Source organism: Haliotis asinina, chromosome 14 (assembly GCF_037392515.1).
Source record: "Haliotis asinina isolate JCU_RB_2024 chromosome 14, JCU_Hal_asi_v2, whole genome shotgun sequence".
NCBI lineage: Eukaryota > Metazoa > Mollusca > Gastropoda > Lepetellida > Haliotidae > Haliotis > Haliotis asinina.
Genome location: NC_090293.1, coordinates 21,540,056 through 21,563,575, shown reverse-complemented (window position 1 = coordinate 21,563,575; position 23,520 = coordinate 21,540,056). Strand labels below are relative to the sequence as shown.

Genomic DNA, 23,520 nt, shown 5'->3' with positions numbered 1-23,520 from the left:
GGACTGCTAGCGGTAGGATATTAGAAACAATTACATCACTTGGTAGAGTTGCGTACACTTGTAGTGTCAGAAACCAGCTTAAACTCCCTTACTCCTCTCACTCCGCGATGCTCCACTACTCTCCACCCCACTCCGCTCCTCTCACTCTTCCGCCGCTCCGCTCCACTCAACCAAGGTTTATATGTGAATAGCACGGTATTTCAATACAATAATGTATTGAGATGCCCGTTTTCATTTCTGTTTGAATCCTATGTTATTAATCCTGCACATAGTCTGATTCACAATATACCTCATAATTTTCTCATATGTATACTAGATCCAGCGATACACATGTACTTGTATCGTTTCAAGCCTACGGCTGCTATATCATAATAATTTTCAGCAAAATGGTCAGTCTGAATAGAACCATCCCGTTAAGCAACGACACTCAACCACTCTGGACTTCACGGCTATATGAACGTTCATTTATTATTGTTCTGATTTCGATCCCTGGGTATCTGAACCCTTTACAAATATCGAAAAATAATCATGCTTGTGATAGTTTTACATTCCGCCGTGACTAATAAAATCTTGATGAAATGTCGCGTTGTCGCGTTGTCGCGTTGTCGCATTGTCGCGTGTCGCGCTTTGTTAAAATATTGACTACAGCATGTATTATAAGATATTGACTAAAACGTGACGCGCGACAATGCGACAACGCAACATTTCGTCAAAATGTCGCATTGTCGCGTTTTATTAGTTACGACGGAATCTAAAAAGTATCACAAACATGATTATTTTTATATGTTTTTAAAGAGCTGAGATACCCGTGAATGGAACTCAGAACAATGATAAATGAACGTCCATGTTGCCGTGTAGTGTGTGGGTTAAGAGTGGTTAATGGAATGGCGTATTCAAACTGTCCATTTTGCTGAAGAATATTATGATTGAGTACGTTCATGTTTGAAACGATACAAGTATATAAGTATCGCTTGATATAGTATCCATGTGAGAAAAGTATGTGATACACTGTGAATCATCTCATGTGCAGGGTTAATAAGACTGAGTGAGTTTGGTTTTACGCCGCTTTTAGCAATATTCCAGCGATATCACGACGGGGGACACCAGAAAATGGGCCTCACACATTGTACCTATGTGGGGAATCGATCCCGGGTCTTCGACGTGACGAGCGAACGCTTTAACCACTAGTTTACGCCACCGCCCAAGGGTTAATAAGACAGGATTCACCAAGAACTGAAACAGACATCGCAACGCATTATTGTAATGAAATACCTCGCTAATTTCCGAAGCTTCCTAAACCTTTTGAGAGTGGAGAGGCGGAGGAGTGAGGAGAGGTGTGGAGCGAAGCGGAGAGGAGTCCGCTAGGGGGGAGTGGAGTAGGACGGAGCGCCGGAGGAGTGAAGGAGGAGGAGGGGAGGGGAGAGGTGTGGTGTGGAATGGAGTGGAGCGTCGCAGAGTAGGAGGGAGGGAGAGTTGGTGCTTGGCACTTCAAGGGTACGCAACACTACCAAGCGATTTCATCGTTTCTAGTAAACCATCCCTCCAAAAGAAACGCATAAGCGATTTGTATTTTAACAACTCTAGTAATTACCTATTGTGTTCACACAATCGTCAAAATATGTAACAAAAGCGTTGAAAACACAACACAATTTACTTACTGACAATAAAAATCCAGATTACTTTCCGAAATTGGCATTCGTTTTGAAGGCGTCTCAAGGTCAAATCACAACGTCACGTCTTGACTCGACACGGAACATCGCCATTGAGAGATGCTGGAGATTACCAATCATCTGTTGCCAGGCGTCTATATGTTAGTCTGAGCAAGATATAATGACTTGCAGCTCGTTGCAGCCAAACAGGTATAAGAAATCAACGGCCCCGTGCAGGCAGACCTCGAGTTACCACTGCAGCTCAAGATCGGTACATAACGTACTAGACTTGTGTGATCGTACTCCCATGGGTGAGAGCACAGCAGTCAGGGCACCTGGACATCGGAGGATGTCAGGTCAAACTGTACGGAACAGGCTGAAAGAGATAATTTCCGAAGCTTCTCAAACCTTGAGAGAGTGCAGCGGTGGTGGTGTGAGGAGCGGTGTGGAGCGAAGCGGAGAGGAGTGGGCTAGGGTGGAGCGGAGTAGAACGGAGCGCCGGAGGAGTGAAGGAGGAGTAGGGGAGAGGAGAGGTGTGGTGTGGTGTGGAATAGAGTGGAGCGTCGCAGAGTCGGAAGTGGGAGGGAGGGAGAGTTGGTTTCTGGCACTTCAAGGGTACGCAACACTGCCAAGCTATTTCATCGTTTCTAATAAACCATTCCCCCGAAAGAAACGCATAGTCGATTTGTAGTTTTACAACTCGTCTGTTGCCAGGGGTCTGAATGTTTGTCTGAGCAAGATATAAGGACTTGCAGCTCGTTGCAGCCAAACAGATATAAGAAATCACCGCCCCTTTCAGGCAGACCTAGAGTTACCTCTGCAGCTCAAATAGGTACATGAGGGTACTACAGTTGCGTGATGGTACTCTCACGGGTGATTTGGGTTTTGAAGCCAACAGAAGGATGACTAACAGAGGGTGACTTTCACAAGGAAATGAATTCCCAAGTGTTCATAGAATGGACCCGTGAAGGTCTACCCGGGGTAAAATAGGCCTTCAGCAACCCATGCTTGCCATAAAAGGCGACAATGCTTGTCGTAAGAAGCTCCGGGATCGGTTGGTCAGGCTTGCTGACTTGGTTGACACATATCATCGGTTCCCATCAGCGCAGATCGATGCTCATGCTGTTGATCACAGGATTGTCTGGTTCAGATTCGATTATTTGCAGACCGCCGCCATATAGCTGGAATACTGGTGAGTGAGCGTAAAACTAAACTCACTCACTCACTCACTCACTCACTCATAGAATGGATGGAACATCAGCTATTACCAAAGTTACACAACCCAGGCGATAACGTCGTTGTTTAGATAACGCTTCTTGACGAGAAGGTGGAATCAACAGTTGCCCCAACCATGGCCAGCACCAAGTATGTGATGCTGTCTTTTTGAAAGACCATGGTGTTTCTTTTGATGCGTAAGACACTAAACCGAAACGTCTTGAAAAAAAGTACACAAACCTAAACCGCAGTATTAAAGTGATACTCTAGCTGGATCTGAGGGTCATGTTGTTCTGAGAACTTCAGTGAGACACTGTGGACTCAACCCTATTGAACATACATGGGCGAACTGCAAAAACACCGTGGCGAGAAAGAACGCCACTTTCAAATTTTCACATTTGAAAGGATTGGCATAATGATTTACAGTGTAAAATGGACAAATGGCTCAAATCATGTCATCAAGATGAACATTGGATTACCTTGCAGAGCGAGCACATGTACAGTAAATACGTATACTAGATACTTGGCATTGACATATTTCTTTTAATAGATTCTATAGGCTTTGTACTTCAGGGATACATATTTTACCAAACAAGCAATAATGTATTTTAATATAAGATATTTACACAGCAGATATATATGTTCGTAAAGGCAACAGAACACTACAGTATAGGGGTGGAGAGTTTTCAAAGTCTAAGGAAAAGTGACGTTGCAACAAACAATATACCACGGGTGTACCGTCAGACCGTTTTACGCAAATGGGCATTATAGTAAATGTGTTGCTTCTTGAAGCACACATGTTTTAAAGACATGTAGATATAGTGAACACATAAGTAAAATGTTAATACATACCACTGTGTTTTCTCTTGAAAGATATAACACACTTTATACTACAGAGGATACATACTTTTCCAGACAATCAATAATATACTTGTTATCAAATTAACAAAGCAACTGCATTATTACACAAGATAACAAGAACATGGAATGCAAGAACGAAGTATATAGAGTACACATTATCATTACATTAATTTAAAACACTTTGCACGTTTTTTTAACGCCAGAAAGACATATCTTGCAAGACAGTTGACCATGTATTTATTGTCAAATTTACAAAGCTGATACATTTTTGTAAGGATGGTGAAGTACAATAATACATAGGTAAAATGCTATTTCTAAGGTCTGAATAAAAGGGGCATTGTAGCAAAAAGTGGTATTTAGTTTCTTGAACTATGACAATACAAAAGGGACACAGTCTTTCCTCTGGTGGAATGCTGCATCTTCTACCAACCTCAATCATTAGATTGTGATTTGAACTGCGGAATAATATTTACAAACTGCTATACGGTAGACATGAATGGGTACAATAGATAGGTAGTCTTCTAACATGTCATTCACTTTAATTTGCCTGTAAAAACTAAGCTTAGAGTAATGCGCTAGACTACTTAACCATGATTGTTTATCAATGTCCACACATCTTTGTTTAAACACACCAAGAAAATGATTAGCATTTTCGACACCCTGTTCTATCCAGGAAAAAACAACCCCTAGACTAAGTTGCCCAAAAGGCAACTCCATTTCCTCGATGGGCAGTGAAAGAATAACACGTGGTACAAGCGTAAAGGTAAGTTTTCAGTCGTATTTTCATAATTTTGCAAGTATATCACATTTTGTCATTTTGCAGACAGGTCTACAAATTTACAGATCTTTCTATAATAGCGTGACACCCTCTGCATTTATTGCAACTGCGCGTTAAACGAGGGCATCCTCCTGTGTGTCGAAACAAGTTCGAGAAAAATGAATACGAGATATAACATCCTCATCAGCAGATGCGCCTTTTTCCAGCTGTCAGTTCTTAGATATAGTTATTTTAGGTCTTCAGTCACAGAACAGGCTTCATTGCTTCAGTACTTCTTCAGTTATCGTCGAAATATCAAACTACATTCTACATTTGTTCACACTCAGCAAACAGACTTTCCATCGCGTTGTGATTTAATTTTCCAGTGGGTTGACGGTTTGCTGTTTTAACCGCCATATCAGCAAACGTTATTTTAGAGGTATTTGTTGTAATGGAGTTGAGTTGAGTTGAGTTGAGTTGAGTTCATAGTTAACGTCACATCGGCAATATTCCAGCCATATCGTGACGAGAACATGTTTGATATTGAAATGAAATGTGCATATACTATAAAAACCTGTCGTCAAAGGACAGTAAAATAACTAGAATATCACAGTTATCATTTAAAACTAGTGTAGAAAGTTAAAACTAATATCACTATTTGGACAATACAACATAAAATACGGGCTATATATCACCAACCACTGAAGGTAGATCACCACACTAGGGACCATGGGGACTTACTGTACCTTTGCTTCCTGCATGGACCCTAGCTGGATTTACATCATCCCTTCGGTTGTTAGCAATTTAGGAAATCTAGCCATATATTAAAAAGACACATATTCTACGATTAAAAATATGAACAGTTTGAATTGACTTTGAATGTTTGTGGGCTTACGTACCCTCTCAGGAGGACAATAATTTTACAGTACTTTAACCCCCCTCGAGGATACAGCCACTAACAAGCACAGTTACGAATTTAAACTTCCAGTACTAAAATATTTATCTATTTACAAGTCATTTAACAAATCTAATTCTTTTAAAAACTGAATGATTAAATGAGGACTTATATTATTAAAAAGATCTTTCATTGTTCGTGATTTGAAATAGGTATCCCTTGTGATGGAATATTCGACACAGTCAAGCAAGACATGCTTGACCGTGATTATTTCATCACAAGGGATGCAGAACGGAGGATCCTCACCTTTCAATAGGTATTCATGAGTATATCTCGTGTGGCCAATACGACATCGCCGCATGATGACCTCTTCAAATCTGGACTGACAACCCAAGTAGGTATACCCAACAGAAGGTTTTATTGCATGTAATTTATTTATGCCCACTTGGGTGTCCCACTTCGTCTGCATCAGATCACGGATATACGATCTAATGGTAGCCTTATAATCAGTGTATGGAATAAGAAGTGGTGTCACAGATTTGTTTAGTGCTGCCTTAGCAGTAAGGTCAGCCAATGTGTTCCCAGAAATGCCCACGTGGCTGGGTAACCAACAGAAGACGATGTCGTATTGGCCAGTAGCAAGATCATTATACAATTCAATTATTTCAGTTAAAAGTGGATGTTTACAAGAAATATTTTTAATAGCCTGAAGGCAAGAAAGAGAATCTGAATAGATTATATAGTGTTTATGTTTAGGGTGTCTTTGAAGATATTTAAGAGCCGTTAGTATGGCATTAGCTTCAGCTGTAAAAATAGAACTGTTGTCTGGTAATCTAGAAGATATTGTTCTGGATCCAATGACAGTGGCACAAGCCACTGCGCCACCGTCCTTGGACCCATCTGTAAATAAGGATTTATAATTGCTATATTTATGTTTTAATTGATTATATTCTTGTTTATATTGTAATTCATTCGTTTCTGATTTTTTAAACGAAGTTAATGTTAGGTCGACCTGTGGCCTAACTATCTGCCAAGGAGGAGAAGAAAGAAGACGGGAGGGAGCTATGTTTTCCAGCTCAATGCCGGCAGAGGAAACAAAGGGTTTAATTCTATGTCCTAGAGGAGGGACAAGCGAAGATTTCTTGTTGTATAAATCCCCATAAAGGGGATTGAAAACACAGTTATAGGCAGGATTAGATTCATCAGAGTATAACTTAGTAATGTACTGTAAAGCTAACTTTATACGCCGCTGCTCAAGAGATGGCTCATCAGCCTCAACGTGGAGACTGTCAATAGGTGAGGTTCTGAAGGACCCAAGACAAAGTCTTAGGCCTTGGTGGTGGACAGAATCAAGAAGTTTAAGGTTGCTTTTGCAGGCTCCACCATATACGATGGAGCCATAATCAAGTTTTGAACGGACGAGTGATCGATATAGTTGTAAGAGGGTTGCTTGATCCCCTCCCCACTTTGAGTTGGAAACAACTTTCAACAAGTCAAGAGCCTTCAGGCATTTAGTTTTAAGGAACTTAATATGAGGCAGAAATGTTAAATGGGAGTCAAAGATTAGGCCCAAGAACTTGGCCTCCTTAACAACTCTGATGGGAGTGCCATCTAAAGATAATTCTGGGTCCTTATGTGGCTTATATTTTCTACAAAAATGTATACAATTAGTTTTGGATTTAGAAAACTTAAAGCCGTTTTCAAGACACCATTTATTTATTTTGTTTAAACACAACTGCAGTTGCCGCTCAATGGTATGCATATTTTTACCACGGCAAGAAATATTAAAATCATCCACAAATAACGATCCATCAATTGAATCGTTTAAAACTTTAGATAAACTGTTTATCTTTATACTAAAAAGTGTGACAGACAAAATACTGCCTTGTGGAACACCCTGATCCTGATTGTAAGGATCAGACAGGGTAGAACCCACACGGACTTGAAATTGTCTGTTATTTAAAAAGTTGGCTATGAATTCAGGCAAACGACCTCGCAAACCGAAATCATGTAAATCTCTCAGAATGCCATATTTCCATGTTGTGTCATATGCTTTTTCAAGATCAAAAAATATAGACACAGCGTGTTGTTTATTAATCAGGGCGTTTTTTACAAATGATTCCAAACGCACTAAGTGATCGACAGTACTTCTATTTTTACGGAAACCACACTGTATATCTGTTATAAGGTTATTGGTTTCCAAGTACCAAACAAGTCGATTATTTATCATGCGTTCCATGGTCTTGCAAACACAGCTAGTTAGTGAAATAGGACGATAATTGGACGGATCCGTATGATCACGTCCAGGTTTAGGTATTGGTACTACTATGGCGTCACGCCATGAGGGAGGAAAGTTACCCGATGTCCAAATATTATCAAAAATATTTAGAAGAGTTTCGAGGCAGGATTCTGGAAAGTGCTTCAGGAGCTGATAATGTATGTTATCAGCTCCTGTAGCAGTATCATGAGCTTGATCAAGAGCAGTATGGAGTTCATGAATAGAAAATAGTTCATTATAATCTTCCCCATTATCTGAATTAAAGCAAATAGTTTTCTTTTCTTGTTGTTTTTGATACTGTTGGAATTTAGGCACGTAATTAGAAGAGGAAGAGTGTTTAGCCAAAGTTTCACCCAGTTTATTTGCAATATCAGATTCCTCGGTAAGTAATTGATCTCCATGTTTAAGATGTTGGATACTAGATTTAGTACCTTTACCTTTAATTTTCCGGACCATGTTCCATACCTTGGACATGGGTGTCCGAGAATTTATTTTGGATACATAATTTTGCCAAGATTGACGTTTATTCTGTTTAAAAGTACGTCGCGCTTTAGCATTTAAAATTTTGAATTTATTTAAATTATGCACCATAGGATGGCGACGGAAATAATGTTCTGCTTTTTTCCTTGCCTTCCTAGCTTGTTTGCACTCATCATTGAACCATGGTTTTCTTATGTGTGGAACTGCAGAAGACTTTGGTATACACTCGTCAGCAATGTCATTGAGTACATCTGAAAAACATTTAATAGCATCAGGAACAGTAATAAAACGTTCAAGTTTAAGTTTGCCAGTACAGAGAGATTCATATAAAGTCCAGTTGGCCTTTTTAAAATTCCATCGTGATGATGGAGGTACATCAGATGGGTTCACAGGCTTTAGTATTGTAGGGAAATGGTCGCTCCCACACAGGTCATCGTGAACCAACCATTCAAACTCATTTAAAAGACGAGAGTCAGTAACTGATAAATCAAGAGCTGAATATGTTCCTGTGCCAGGATGTAAATATGTATGTGACCCGTCATTGAAAATGCAGAGATCATTGTTTGAAAGAAAATCCTCAAGTAATTTACCTTTGGTGTTCGTAGTAGTACCACCCCAGAGTGGGTTGTGGGCATTTAAATCGCCCAGGATTATACAGGGTTTGGGAAGTTCATTGTAAAGAGCTTGTAGATCAGTTGACTGGACAATAGATGAAGGTGGAATATACAATGAACAAAGTGTAAATGCAACTTGCAATGTAAGTCGCACAGCTACGGCTTGGAGATTTGTTTTAAGCGCTATTGAACTATGTATAACATTTTGCCGTACCAAGATTGACGATCCTCCACTTGCCCTATCACCCGGAGGTGAAAAATAATGATATGCATTGAAATGACGGAGGTCAAGAGTATCTGTGTATTTTAAATATGTTTCCTGTAGACAGATTGCTGACGGTGTAAAATCCTGGATTAAAAGCTGCAATTCATTAAAATTAGTCCTTAGTCCTCTGCAATTCCACTGAATAATATTATTCTGATAACTTATCTTTTGGGGGGATTTATTGGGGATCTACCCCGCACTTTTTTGGTGGGCGACAAGCTGTGTGCCCCAGAGCGGACGTTTTCAGACACGTCCATGTCTTCAAGTGATCCATATTTGTTGAACAACTGAATTTTGTTTTCTGATCCTTTAGGGGTTCTGCCACTGAGCCTTTTCGAGGAATCTGGCTTTTTACTTTTGTTGGTAATAATTTGTTGAGACTTAACTGTTGACTGAGAAGATGGTTCGTGATCAGAGGATGCCTGTGATTGGATTTGGGATGTACTGGGAAGTGGCTCTGCTGTCTGAGTGGATATGGCAGGTGAAATAAGTTAAGGAGTATCTGTTATCATCCATGTTAAGTTGGTCTGACAACTTACAGACAATTTGGTAACTGTAGGGGTGGCTGCTGACGTTCCGGCAATGGAAGCATAGCTTTGTGTTTGTTCTGAGCTGTGAACCAGTTTCTTTGCGTCTGCAAAGCTAACATTCTGTGTAAATTTTATTCGATTGATGGCCATGTGCTCTTTCCAAACAGGACAGTCTTTTGAGAATGATGGGTGTTCCCCTTTGCAGTTAGCACATTTTTTGACATTACTGTCACAATCTTCTGTTGTGTGTGTCTTTTCACTGCAGTGAGCACACACAACAGACAATGTGCAAGTATTTACACCGTGCCCAAACTTTTGACATTTGAAACACCTAAGAGGGTTAGGAATGTATGTCTCAACATTGAGGTTACAATAACCTGCCTTCAGAGATTTTGGTGCATTAGGTAGAGAAAAGGAAAACAGATAAGTATTAGTTTGGATGGTTGTGCCATTTTTACGGGTAGAGAAACGTTTTACATAAAGTACACCCTGATCCTTCATCTCGGAAACAATATCTAGTTCCGACATGTCAGCCAGCAATCGCTCACGATCTCTAACAATTCCCTTGCTCGTATTGAGGGTCTTGTGAGCTGAGACGTTAACAGAAATGCCAACAAAAGTTTTTGTGTTCAAAAGATTAGTTGACTGTTGTCTCTTGGCACACTCAATCAACAGGGCACCTGAACGCAATCTTCTAATATTCTGCACCTCGCCGGCAATGCCTTGGATACCCTTAGACACAGCAAACGGGTTCAGTTTTAATGGTGTCAAATCCTTTGTCTCCATGACAACAAATCGAGGCCAGTAATCAATTGATTTGGACATTCTGAGATCGTTGTCAGCAAGGTCAATTTCGAGAGGACGTTTAGTTTTTTTGTTTGGGGTTTCATAAGCCATGGTTTATAGTTTAGATTTCATCATCCGAGCTCCCCACCCACCACGGAGTATCACAAGGACAATGCTAAAAACAAGTGGGTCTCCAACTTGCAGCACCAAGGATACTCGGATGATATACTCCAGCAGAAGAGTTACAAATAACAAATCCACCAGATTGGCCCATGAGCCACCGCCTTCTGGCATAGGACTCTAGGCAAAGTGCAAAATATCATAGTTCAAATTTATAAACATCGAATATGAACAATTTTGTCAAGACCAAAAGGTGAACATTTACAAATCCAATTCGTGTTATGACAAATAAAATATAGGCCATACACACAGGGCTTGGCGTGACCAGCCGATTGATAGAATCGGGCCGATTCTAACACCCGTCTAGGTGAAGTAAGGGCCGAAGTGGTGTGTTGAGCAAAGGGAACACGATTCAGGCTCCCAGTGCCCTCAACCACCAGACTACCGTCCTCCACCGACACGGGACGCAACCCACGGCGAACAAGTTGCCCAATTTGGTCGCCTCTTACGACCAGCAATGGGGTGCTGTGGACACATTCTGTCCCGGGTCCACACGGGAGAAGAGCACTTAGCGTTACCCAGCACCCACCACGAGGAGGTGGCTCTTCATGGGTGCCTGTTGTAATGGAGAATGTTTTGTTCGTGAGTGTTGTAGACACTCAGGGGGATGCCCTCGTTTAACGAGCAATTGCAATAAATGTTGTGGGTGTCAAACTATTATAGAGATGTATGTATATTTCTATACCCAAATGGCAAAATCTGACATACTTGCAAAATAATGAAAATGAAAGGAAAATCTTACCTTTACTCTCGTGCCACGTGTTCTTCTTACACTGCCCATCGAGGAAATGGAGTTGCCTTGGGGACACATTTTGTGTGGACAGCACTTCCACACTGATACCGCTTCATGTGTCTCTGTGGCCTTCTGGTAAAAGCGTTCGTCCTGACAGCGTTCATACGTCAGGCCGAAGACCCGGGTTCGATTCCCCACATGGGTACATTTCTTGGGTCCACTGCCGTGATAATGCTGGAATATTGCTAAAAGCGAGGAAAAAAAACCCCCAAACACACTCACTCACTCATGTGTCTCATATTTTGATCTATTCATAAAGATTCAGAATAAGAAAACCCAAATTTTACAAGAAGAGAGAGTGACCTCAACTTCCCAAAATTAATTTCCATTTGTTTCAACTTTGATGATTTTGTACAAACATTTATGTTTTTTTTATCAAAGGGACGCCAAAGGGTGTGACGTGGCTCTTGCTCAGACTAGGGTTACAGCATTCAAGTGAACTGTTAAGCTTTAAAAAGGTTTACAAGGTTTGGGGAACATTTGGCAAAAACGACTGGTACTTCAAGTACGTTCTCGCGTTCAGGTTCAGGTGTACATTTGACTAGAGCATGTGAGTGAGTTTAGTTTTATGGCGCACTCATCAATAATCCGGTTCTTCAAACCAGACAATCCTGTGAGCATGAGCACCGGACCTTCACGGGTCACAATTGACTAGGCTTTGCATGCGTTTTTGCCACCGGGAATGATACTGTCACCTTTTCGCCAGCACCTGATATCATGACTGTTTTATAGTGATTCATAAACGCGCCGTTTTAGCAAAGTCACAGCTGGGGACACCAGAAATGGGATTCACACATTGTACCCACGTCGGAAATCGAACCCTGGGCCCACTTACACAATGCGATCTCAAAGCTACAGTGATTGTAACTCCCATTCTCCAGTATAGGCTTAAGGTAGCCTTCAGCATAACGGGCACTAGGCTACCACTAGGCTAACCACCAAGCTACCCCACCGTTACCCCGGACAGGGCTTACCGCTATTATTTACCAGATGACACATGTCATATTTGTATCCCCAGTTTATGTTGCAGATATGAAAGTCGTTCCGTTAACTTGGGTACCAGGGAACTGCTGTATTTAATAAAGGTAACATCCTGACGCCAGGGACTGAGGCTCTGATTGTCGTATTCCTCCCGGTAATGGTGCATCAGAGCCACATTGGGGTTGACTACAAACATCTCCCATCCTGGACGGAACTTCACGATGATGTGAACATGAAGCAACTCCACAGCCTCGGGCTTCACGAGAAGTTTTGATCTGCGTTGTGGAGGATTTATGCGTGACCTCTTTGTGTGTAGGAAAGCCCTCAGTTTGAATTTCTTCGCAATCTCTTTTTCCGGAAAGACGTATTTTGTCTCTTTCTCATAGAGTGCAAAAAATGCATTTTGGAACATAAGAGCTCCATATAGGTTCTGTGTACGTGGATTAATTGTATTCAATCGTCTGTCAGCCAGAGCCACTAATGAAATATTATTCTTAGGCACAATGATTTCATCTATGTCTGCAAGAAGAACGTATTTTGCTATTCCCAGCTGAGAGAAGACACAGTCATGGATACTCGCCATTTGTCCCCAGTAGTGGATTTCCAGCGGGGGAAATGGCAGCTTCCATTTCCTCATCTCCACAATACCCTCTCTTTCATACTGTAGCAGGACCTTGTCGACCTGTTCTGGTATGCTGTAATTGTAGACGACAAACTTGTCTGTCCCGAAGTATCTGCCGGTCTCCAACGCGGTGACTAGCGTGTTGACGTCGGTGAAGTTCCCATGCATGGCAGGGTAGCAGCGGGTGAGGTTGTTGTATGGGGGTCCCGGGTAGTTCACAGGGAGGATGTTGAGCGGGGAGGACATACGGGTAGTGAGGATTGAAACAAACGCTGGATATCTGTTGGGGGGCACTGGGCAGTGAACGAATCCACATCGATTTCTGGAACCAAGTAAAAACTTTGCGTGAAGGGTGGGTGAGTGAGGTAGTGAGTTTGGTTTTACGCCGCATTTAGCAATATTTCAGGAATATCACGGCGGGGCACACGACAAATGGGCTTCACACATTCACGGGGGGTAAACCCTGTCCCTGTTCAACCGGAAGTGGTCATCAACTACCATTTTACCGATAGATAGTTAAAGGCAGAGAGTGCGTTCTAAACTTCGTAAAGATTTTGATATTTCCAAGCATTAAATGTTTATGAAATCAACTTGTCTTTTAAAGTTGAATGGTCATGGACAATAACTCATATATGATTTGGTCATGACACATTATATTTTATTTACATTTAAAGCATTTCTTGACACGTCTTTCAACGCGAATCGAAAAAGTCGGACAATCGACCACTTTCGAGACCTATACAACATAATTAGTATATTTCATTCCACGTTTTATCGTACCTTCATATAAAATACTTTAATTTCATTGGTCAATGATGCGTTAACAAAGTACCCTTAAGTCTTAGGTGGTGTATGTGACGGGTTAACAAGTTTCCGTGTCATCCCTACCAGGTGGTTGACAACTGAAAAATGTAATACCCGCTACCAGGGTAACCGCCAAATTCTCCGCGGAGAAGCTAGCAATCGTATAACGCATGACATGACGCATGCAGTGTCCGGAGTTCGAAAACCCTTTGATTAGTTGCTTTGGTAGTTCACAATGCAGTATTTATTTCATCGACTTTCACTGCTTTAACGAAACTATTTTATATACATCCCAAAACTGAAACGCATAGGCTATTTGAATTTTAAAAAGTACCTGGTGTGTTCAGACAATCGTCAAAATGTAAACGCATGTATTGATAACATGATTTTACACAAGTGCACAAATAAAAATCGATTTACCTGATTTTGAGGAGATTTCTTACAATGATGAGAAAGGAATCGCCACAACGTAACAGAAACATGTTTCACTGATTTTAAAAATCCAGTCGAGAGGCCGACGCCATTTTGTTTACATGCCACATGGTGGGTTGTGATCACAAAAATAAAATATAATAAAATGACATTTAACATGAAAGAGAAATTCGTTGTATGCTTCTCATTCGGATAATACGGTCCGATGTACGCCTCTTTCTAGCAGTGTTGTGCTTCACCTCCAGGCCCGGGTAACACTGTCTGATGTACGCCTCTTTGTAGCTGCGTTGTCCTTCACCTCCAGGCCCAGGTAACACTGTCTGATGTACGCCTCTTTCTAGCAGCGTTGTCCTTCACCTCCAGGCCCGGGTAACACTGTCTGATGTACGCCTCTTTGTAGCAGCGTTGTCCTTCACCTCCAGGCCCGGGTAACACTGTCTGATGTACGCCTCTTTGTAGCAGCGTTGTCCTTCACCCCCAGGCCCAGGTAACACTGTCTGATGTACGCCTCTTTGTAGCAGCGTTGTCCTTCACCTCCAGACCCAGGTAACACTGTCTGATGTACGCCTCTTTGTAGCAGCGTTGTCCTTCACCTCCAGGCCCAGGTAACATTGTCTGATGTACGCCTCTTTGTAGCAGCGTTGTCCTTCACCCCCAGGCCCAGGTAACACTGTCTGATGTACGCCTCTTTGTAGCACTCCTGTCCTTCACCTCCAGGCCAAGGGAACGCTGCTGTAAAGAGGCTTACATCAGACCATATTACCCTCGAGAGAAGCATACAAATTATATTGTGCATTTTTTGGGCTACATAAGGTTATGTAGCTGCTGTGTAGCAATGAGTGAGTTTAGTTTACGCCGCTTTTTTCAATAATCCAGCAATATCACAGCAGGGGAGGCCAGAAATGGGCTTCACACATTGTATCCATATGGGGAATCGAACCCGGGTCGTTGGCGTGATGAACAAACGCCGCACCCACTGGACTACCTCACAAAATATAGGACAACGAACAGTTGAAAAAAACGGCCTATTCAGATTTTTAAATGAATTGTTATAATATGAGTCTTCAGCCTTGCAGTGTTTGATGAACCAACATGTCAGTTCAAACACTACAATCATGCATTTCACTGGTTCCATATGTCGTTCCTACGCACTGTTCTAAAACTATGTATAGACTGATACTCACATGTAAGTACCCCAGTTACTCAAAGGGATGTGCTGGAAGCGACCTTTAACCCTCTGACCGAGGTGAGACCTCGACCTTTTCAGTATGCAAATGAAAGAAACAGGTTTGAATGGTTCCGGAACGAGAATAAGTGCTCGCACTGACAAACTGGCATTTTCGTATATTGCAGAATACATGAATATTCGATTGTCCAGTAGTTGAAAATCTCTTTGGTAGGGCTTTCGTGGAGGAAACACAGTATCAAGAGCAACTTCTTGAACAGGGACAGAATTCCTTTCCTGGCCTCTTTTGAGTGGACCGAAAGCATTTTTTGTAAGCGTTGTAACTTCTTTGTTCTTTTCTGCAGATGCGTTACTGTTTCCAAAAGATTTGTCTTGATTCCCGTACGTCTGTGGAGGAAGGAAGCTCAGCCGCGTTGGAAGTCCTTGCAACATATTGGTGGGGTGCATCAGCAGGATTACCAGACTCACACCCACAGCAACCGCTGCGAAATATTTAACTGCATTCATTCCTGTTTTCTGTAAGAGAAAGAAAACAAAAGGCTGTTCGTATCAGACAGTAAAATATCAGGTATAAGATACCTTAAGTCAGATATCTTTAGAGTTGCTTACAGCATAAACGTCTTATCTTATATTGTGCCCTCTTGTGGTGAGGATGAGAAACTGTGATTATATCGCCTCCAATATTTGAGAGAGTGTCAATACAAAGTGCAAGGGCTCAGATGACTAAATTAGTTCTCCTCTAAACCTATTTCTTGCTTTCATGATTATCACACTGAAATACGATCACATCATAATGTGCTCCTGGCCTGTGTGCGTGTAGCGGATTGCGGATTGCGCTTGTTCGGACGAAAACTGGTTGTATAATGCTTGCCTAAAGAGATTCCACAAGAGCATGTTCACAAAGTTCGATTTAACTGATGAATCTGTATTTTCCAGTTCCGTTAGTGTGATAGGCATTCGCAGAAATTTACCTTTGTCTTCACTACATCCCTAGAGGTGAATATATGCGACCAAGGGTCAAAAAGTCTGATAAAGAGTGAGTGGTTGAGCCTTGGAGTAATATCAGGTGAGGGGTAGTCACGACAACACAGGTCCAACGTAAGAGGTCGGCTTTTGGTGTTGAAAAGCGTGATATTGAATGACTTGTAATAGAGTAACTGTGCCAAAGACCGGGTTCGATGGGGGAAGAATATGTGAAAAACATTTCTCCACCGCCATATTTCTGGGATATTGAAATAAAAGCTGACAGTCATTTTATTTCGGTAACCTCCAGTCTGCTTTTGGAGAGCAATTTAATCTCTGAATTTCAACCCTTCCACAGGACTCGGCTTCAATGATGTGCCACCATGCACAAACCTTACAGCATAGTGTTTAAAAATATATTACATAGTACTTGAGACCCCGTGTTCCAGATTGCAAACTGTGTTGAAACAAACATTTCTGTGTGGAATGCTGATTACTTACAAGTTATTTCTTATTCGTGATAATTACAATGATGACACATGCAGAAATATATTGTTATATTGTACAGTAATAACACATACTTTAATGTATAATTATGTTGTAGAGTAATAGCACACGCTGAAATGTATAGTTATGTTGTACAGTAATAACACATGCTGAAATGTATAGTTATGTTGTACAGTATTAACACATACTTTAATGTATAGTTATGTTGTAGAGTAATAGCCTATGCTGAAATGTATAGTTATGTTGTACAGTAATAACACATACTTTAATGTATAGTTATGTTGTAGAGTAATAGCCTATGCTGAAATGTATTGTTATGTTGTACAGTAACAACAGATCCTGAAATGTATTGTTATATTGTACAGTAATAACACATGCTGAACTGTATAGTTATGTTGTACAGTAATAACGCATGCTGAAATGTATAGTTAAGCAGTACATAATAATTATATGCTAAAATATATGTCCACTATCAGTCCAACCACCCTCCACGAGTGAAGTCAGGTATTATCATCACGCTTGCAAGAAGAGCTAAGAACGTGCATGAGGAAATCAACCGCCCGAGAGATGTTTATGTCGACCTTGAAGAGAAAGCCCTCTTCACATCACCTTTCCAACCTATGTGCTGGTATCAAAAGGTATACAACAATTTTGTCATTTATTCTAGCAATTTTAAACTCAAGATCATCAATACCATTGTTATAAGTCTTAGCTTTAAAATTGCGATGCCACGTGGGTGAGTGAGTGTGTATGATTTTATGCTCCTTTTGGCAATGTCGCTATGGAATTTAATATACAAATATGCCGATCAAATTTCATACAATTGAAGTAAGCGGTGTGAAATATTACACGAAGATGAATTCAGTCGAGACTTAAATGACCTTGAAAACATATTCGGCATGGGGCAACTGTTCTCTGTTGTTGAGTGATGTTATGAGCGTTTTAGTAGCGTTTCAGCAATAACACGGCCCAGAATAGGCTTCATACATTATATCTACATGGAGAATGGAGCCCCAGTCGTTAGCGTGGCGAGGGAACGCTTTAACCACTAGCTCACCTCACCGCCCAACAATTATTAATTATCCTAAAGATATCGATATTATGCTTTAGCAACGATAGCTATCCGCTTGCACAAATTGTTGGTTGAGGTCTAACTTGATTTGGTCCCCTGAGAATGTAGTTGTATGCGAATATAATTGACAAAATGGCGTACAAGGAAAAACTCCGTTAAATAATCTGCTTTACATGCAAACTTTGAACTTTCCGCTTTCGACTATAATTATTCGAATCCGGATGTTGAGACTTCAACATCACGAAGCATTCGCTACAAATTTACTTCAGAAATATCGTTGACTGCTAGAGTGAACCACATGACCAAAGTACCATTTCCACCCTCTTGAATTCAGAGATAAGTAACAGCATACCTAATGAAATACACGTAAATACATTCTTTATATCCCTAGACTGTGCATATTGCTGACAGGGTCTAACTGAAACCACCAGGTCTCACTGATGTTTTCACTTATATTCCTTTGTTTGTTTGTCAGTATTTCTGATGCCAGGTGGGTGTTCGGCAATTGATAAAGATAGTATGAGTGACATGAAATGATATGAAAAGGGCTTTAACGTTGAAGAATATTTCGTTCATATAACGAGGGTATGTGTGGCTACTTGTACTAGTCTAGACCTAAGCTGGTCTTATAATGCTGGCTCACCGAGGCACCATTCTGCAGTTAAAATACCCCACTCAGACACATTGTACTGACTCCGAGCCGACCAGTCCTTGTTGTCACCAGTAATGCCTAGCGCCAGGCAGGGAATAACAATTACCGTATTTCTTTTGGTATGGCGCGGGCGGGGATCGAACCCGTGGACTCTCAAACATCTGCACCAAGAAAGCGATCATGACTGGTATGAAAAGGTCAGGATATATCGGACAGCGGCCAACATTAAGACGCCCCTTTGAATGCCCGTTGCAAATAAACGCGAAAACTAGTCCATCAATCGTTGTTTGGTTTGCCCTCATGGCAATATTTAGAAGAAATGTTGAACTTTCAAACGAACATAGAAACCTAATTATTTATCGTCATAGAGAGTTAGAGATCATGTATTATAAACAATAATTTTTATACAAACAGTGAACTCTATATGAATAACTAAAAACCTGTGAACTTTCAATCCCTGGCCTAAACACCTATAGGTTGATTTAAGACATTGGAATTGTTGGGAAGGCAAAATAATGTGGTTCAGCGACATTAAAACAAGCTCATGTATCAGACAAAACAACGGGAACATATTATCTTGAATGATAACCTATTTTCTAAGTGAATTTAAAGACTCTACCTACCGCTTGTCGCTGTTAGCCACGTATGAAAACAGGTGGAGATAGATACCATGTCGTCGACATTTTCAATAGATTACTGATGAAAAGAAATTCTATTGCAGGCGCGAAAGCTCGCTCACTCGCCAGCAACATCTGTTGCCTTTGTGTGAGTGTTCTGTTTAGGAAATTATCAATGCATGAACCCTATTGGTATTGTAGACGTATGATCATTATTCCCACTTAGTTGTGATGCTCGTGTTAAATCGCCGTGTCTTAGTTATCTTACTCAACAAGAACTAGTGAGAAAACTGAAGTGAGTGAGTGAGTGGATATTGCTTAACGTATCAGCAATGTTGCAGCTATTCGCTTTCTTTCGTTTTGGCGATAACTGGACAAATACTTGTTGATATTTATGAACACCCACTGATATTCACTTTTATCATTATTTAATTTTTATTTCATTGAAGAGGAACATTCTGTTTGGACAAATAAATTCTTCACCGAAACAAATGCGACGTGTCGGTTCAGATGCTAACACCGTTATGAAGCCAATGATCAAAGATGTTCTGAGGTGACCGGTTTTCGTGATAATTTACGACTTTACCTCGTTTGAGTCTCTGTTAGGCTGGGGGAAAAAAATAGAAATTCAATGCTTCTCGGGCACATTTTTTTTTCAAAAGTGATGAGGGCGGTAGGACCTTTCTAAAATTTTTGATAGGAAAAAAGTGACGAGGGAGGAACATATTTTAATTTTTTTTCTCGTAGAAATACATATTATGAAGTTTAGAATCTGCAAGTTAATGACTCGTTCTTACAGTGGACAAATGGATGATCGGGAAGCGACGAAGTCATTGTTTTCGTTTAAATGGCATTAAAAAATGTTACGCACACAATTAGAAATGATGCTTCGATGCTCGAGAAACATGTCACTGTTTTATTCAGCCTTAATATTCAATAGCGGTTAGGTAGACAAGTGGTTAAAGTGTTCGTTTGTCACGCCGGAGACCCGGGTTCGAGTCCCCACAGTATATGAAGTCCATTGCTGATGACCTCGTCTTGATGTTGCGTGAACATCATTGATGTTTAGAATTTACGTTCAAGAAAATCCTGAAACTGACCGAGGCCTATAATATAATTTAGTACACTATGTTGTCGAATTTAAGAAATTAATAGCACATACGAGAGAACGGCAGAACATGAGTTATATGTTGTAATTCAGGACCCGTGAAGGTCCGGGGTAGAATAGGCCTTCAGCAACCCATGCTAGCCATAAACGGCGACTATGTTTGTCGTAAGGGGCGACTAACGGGATCGGGTGGTCAGCCTCGCTGACTTGGTTGACACATGTCATCGGTTCCCAATTGTGCAGATCGATGCTCATGTTGTTGACCACGGGATTGTCTGGTCCAGACTCGATCACCCGGAGAGCGGAGGATCGCGTATTCGACACCCGTCCGCGTCGTAACAAAAGTCATGAAAATATGGTACTTAATAAAAAAAATATAGGCACGGAGTCAGAATAATGTGTGTGTGTATGTGTGTGTGTGTGCGGCATGGTATCTCAGTTTCCAGAGCCTCCGACATTGGCATCCAAAAAGCAGAATTTCTAAATAATGAAATATAGGTTTTTGAGGTTTGAATATTTTGAGAAGGGAATTTAGATTCATCTAATAAAAACAGTTCTTTTGCTTTGAATAGTAAATGGATATGAACAATAATCTCGTGAATATGCGGTTTCTTTTCCAAGGTAGGGAACTTGTCGTTAGGGTGTATCATGTACTGAATTGGGACGGTTTGGTAGCTTAGTGCTAAAGCGTTCGCTCGTCACGCCGAACACACTGGTTCGATTCTCCACATGGGCACAATGTGTGAAACCCTTTCCTGGTGTCCCCCACCGTGATATTGCCGGAATATTATATAGTTTAGAGGCTTCTGGGTCACTTTAATTGTATGAAACGCCACGATCAGGAATATTGATAAAGTGGCGTTAATCCATACTCATTCACTCACTCAGATTAATTTACAAATGAATTGTACTGTAATTGTAGAAAGAGCAAAGTGTGCACGTTTCTATTACCATCTCCTAAATATGTCTCAAGATTTCGGCTCAATGCCTGAAGCAATCGCTAACATTGTTGATGTTCTCACTGGCTTAAGGTATTATATGTGAATCTTATTTCTGATATTCCCCCCTTGATACAGCAATAATATTGCTAACAGTGGCGTGAAAGCCATGTTCGAACCACCTTGATACACGACCTCTTAATGTTACAATTTCCCACTTTTGTGTTCGCAGCTTAACGTCCATTGGGCATTGATCCTAATGTTTCCGTGTGACAATGGAACATGGCGCTCAAGTAGCATGCATTATGTGTACATGTATTTGCATTTAGTTTGGGTACTAAGCGATTCTTAGGCTATTGCCCTAATTGTGGCAGCTGCACTTGTAAGACATCGTTTCTGCATGAAAGGCTATTGGATCTCTATCACAAGCCCTAAGTGTGCAGTACAGTACAATGTGCACTTAAAAGTACCCACGAATCCTTTGGTATATGGCCAGATGGTGGCCACATGAATACGTGCAGGTACAGAAACATGGAGTAAACTTGGACAAGGCACTGTGACTATGCGTCCCAGTCCATGAATGTGTACGTCGTAAGGATGGGACAGTCATATTACCTTGGTGCGCCAGGGAGAGGAGATTGAAAGGAAAATATGCCATTGCTATTGACATCCAGTGATTAAAACAAAGCGCCTTTGAGCAGAGTGGGCAATGTCGAAATATTCCTGAAACTGAGGTGTCGATACCAGACGCTTCCTAGTTAAGTAAGATTAGGCAGCGTGTTAATAACGGCTTGGGACATCTGACAAAAAAGTATGGCCGAATGTGACGCTACTTCCGATATTAGTCCTGAATTCTCAGTGGTGGTTATTTTAGCGTTCTACCGTTTAAAGTTAGGTGATAAATGGGGTGGAATAGATCCAGTGAGAGAGTTTAGTTCAGTCAGTTTACTGCGCTTTCAGCAATGTATATTCCAGCGATGGTCACTAGAAATCATATAAGACTTTCACACACTGCAACCATGGCTACCCCGGCGTATATATTCAAAGGCACGTGTCTGTGATCTCGTTTAAGAGATTTTTGTCAATATTATTTACGATTATGTAAATATCTTTTGTGTCCCTTCCATTTTCAAATGAAGCTGATTTACCCTTTACGTTAACTTGTTATTTTACAGTCAACATAGGTCTCCACTTGCCGATCCGTGCAGATATGGGTTAGAACTAGTCTTCAGCAATGCCACGTTTGTCGCAAGGGGCGACTAACTGGCGTCAAACGAGATCAGGTGGTCAGACCTGCTGACTTGGTTGAGCCACATTATGATCCTTTTTTGGCAAAGTCTAGGTGAAGTTAAATATTTCTCATGACGATCGAAATGACATTGTCCATTGAAGTTAAATACTTGCGAAAATAGACAATGTCGGTTAGATCGTGAACGTGTCTGCGGTGGAAAGCGCCATTGAGTAGCTCAGCTGGTTATTCACGCTATATAAATGTGAATATGTATGGATGGATGTATTGATCAGTATATTGATTAGGCGGTCTGCATACTAGAGATGTATACACGCATGCAAGTAATAAAAGTGGCTCAAAATTGTTATTAGGTAACACTGGTAACGCTTAGGTTTAGAGACTTTACAGTTGTAAATAGGGGTTTTAGTAAGAATGTTGATGTTCAGCTTTCCGACATACAGCGGCAGGGAACGTCAGTGCATTTTCAGTAAATTTGCTGTTAATCCTTGTGTCCAGGGCAGGTGGAGTGGCCTAGTGGGTCAAGCATTCGCTCGTCACGTCTAAGACCCGGGTTCGATCCCTACATGGGCGTGAAGCAAATATCTGGTGTCAGTCGCCTTGATATTGTAGGAATATTGCTAAAAGCGGCGGAAAACTAAACTTACTCACTCACGGTGTATCGAGAACATTCGTGTAGCAGATTTCAACGGTTACCTTTGTTTTTACCTTTATTTATATACGGTTTCTTTAACAAGCCCCAAACTAACAAAATGCATTTCCAACAACAGCAACAAATGCACAGACGGGTCTAAGCATCAAAGCTCTGGCAAGGGAAGAGTATATTACACATGTGAGTAATATTTTAATTACTGTCCTAATCGGACTAAAACATTCAAGCAATGACAAAGTGTCTCTACGACGTTGCAGGTAGCTTTAAGAGTTGTAAAGGTACTGACGGTATAGTTCCTGACAGACTGTCTTTGTACACGTAGTAGTAGTCGTCCAACATGTGGTCGTTGAAGTAGTTGCGGTAGTCCCCAGAAACACCTGAAACGTTTCATCTAAGGACCCGTGAAGGTCCGGGGTATAACAGACACACACACA

The 23,520-nt window shown here is 41.1% G+C and overlaps 1 protein-coding gene and 1 pseudogene across 1 annotated transcript; one reads left to right on the top strand and one right to left on the bottom strand.

Moving 5' to 3' along the window:
- The window catches only part of LOC137260701 (sulfotransferase 1A1-like), a 189,664-nt pseudogene that overhangs the window by 154,605 nt on the left and 11,539 nt on the right, over positions 1–23,520 (top strand).
- Positions 12,304–13,152, bottom strand: LOC137261946 (beta-1,4-galactosyltransferase galt-1-like). The gene has a single exon (XM_067799765.1). The coding sequence runs from the start codon at positions 13,150–13,152 to the stop codon at positions 12,304–12,306; it is 849 nt and encodes a 282-aa protein (XP_067655866.1).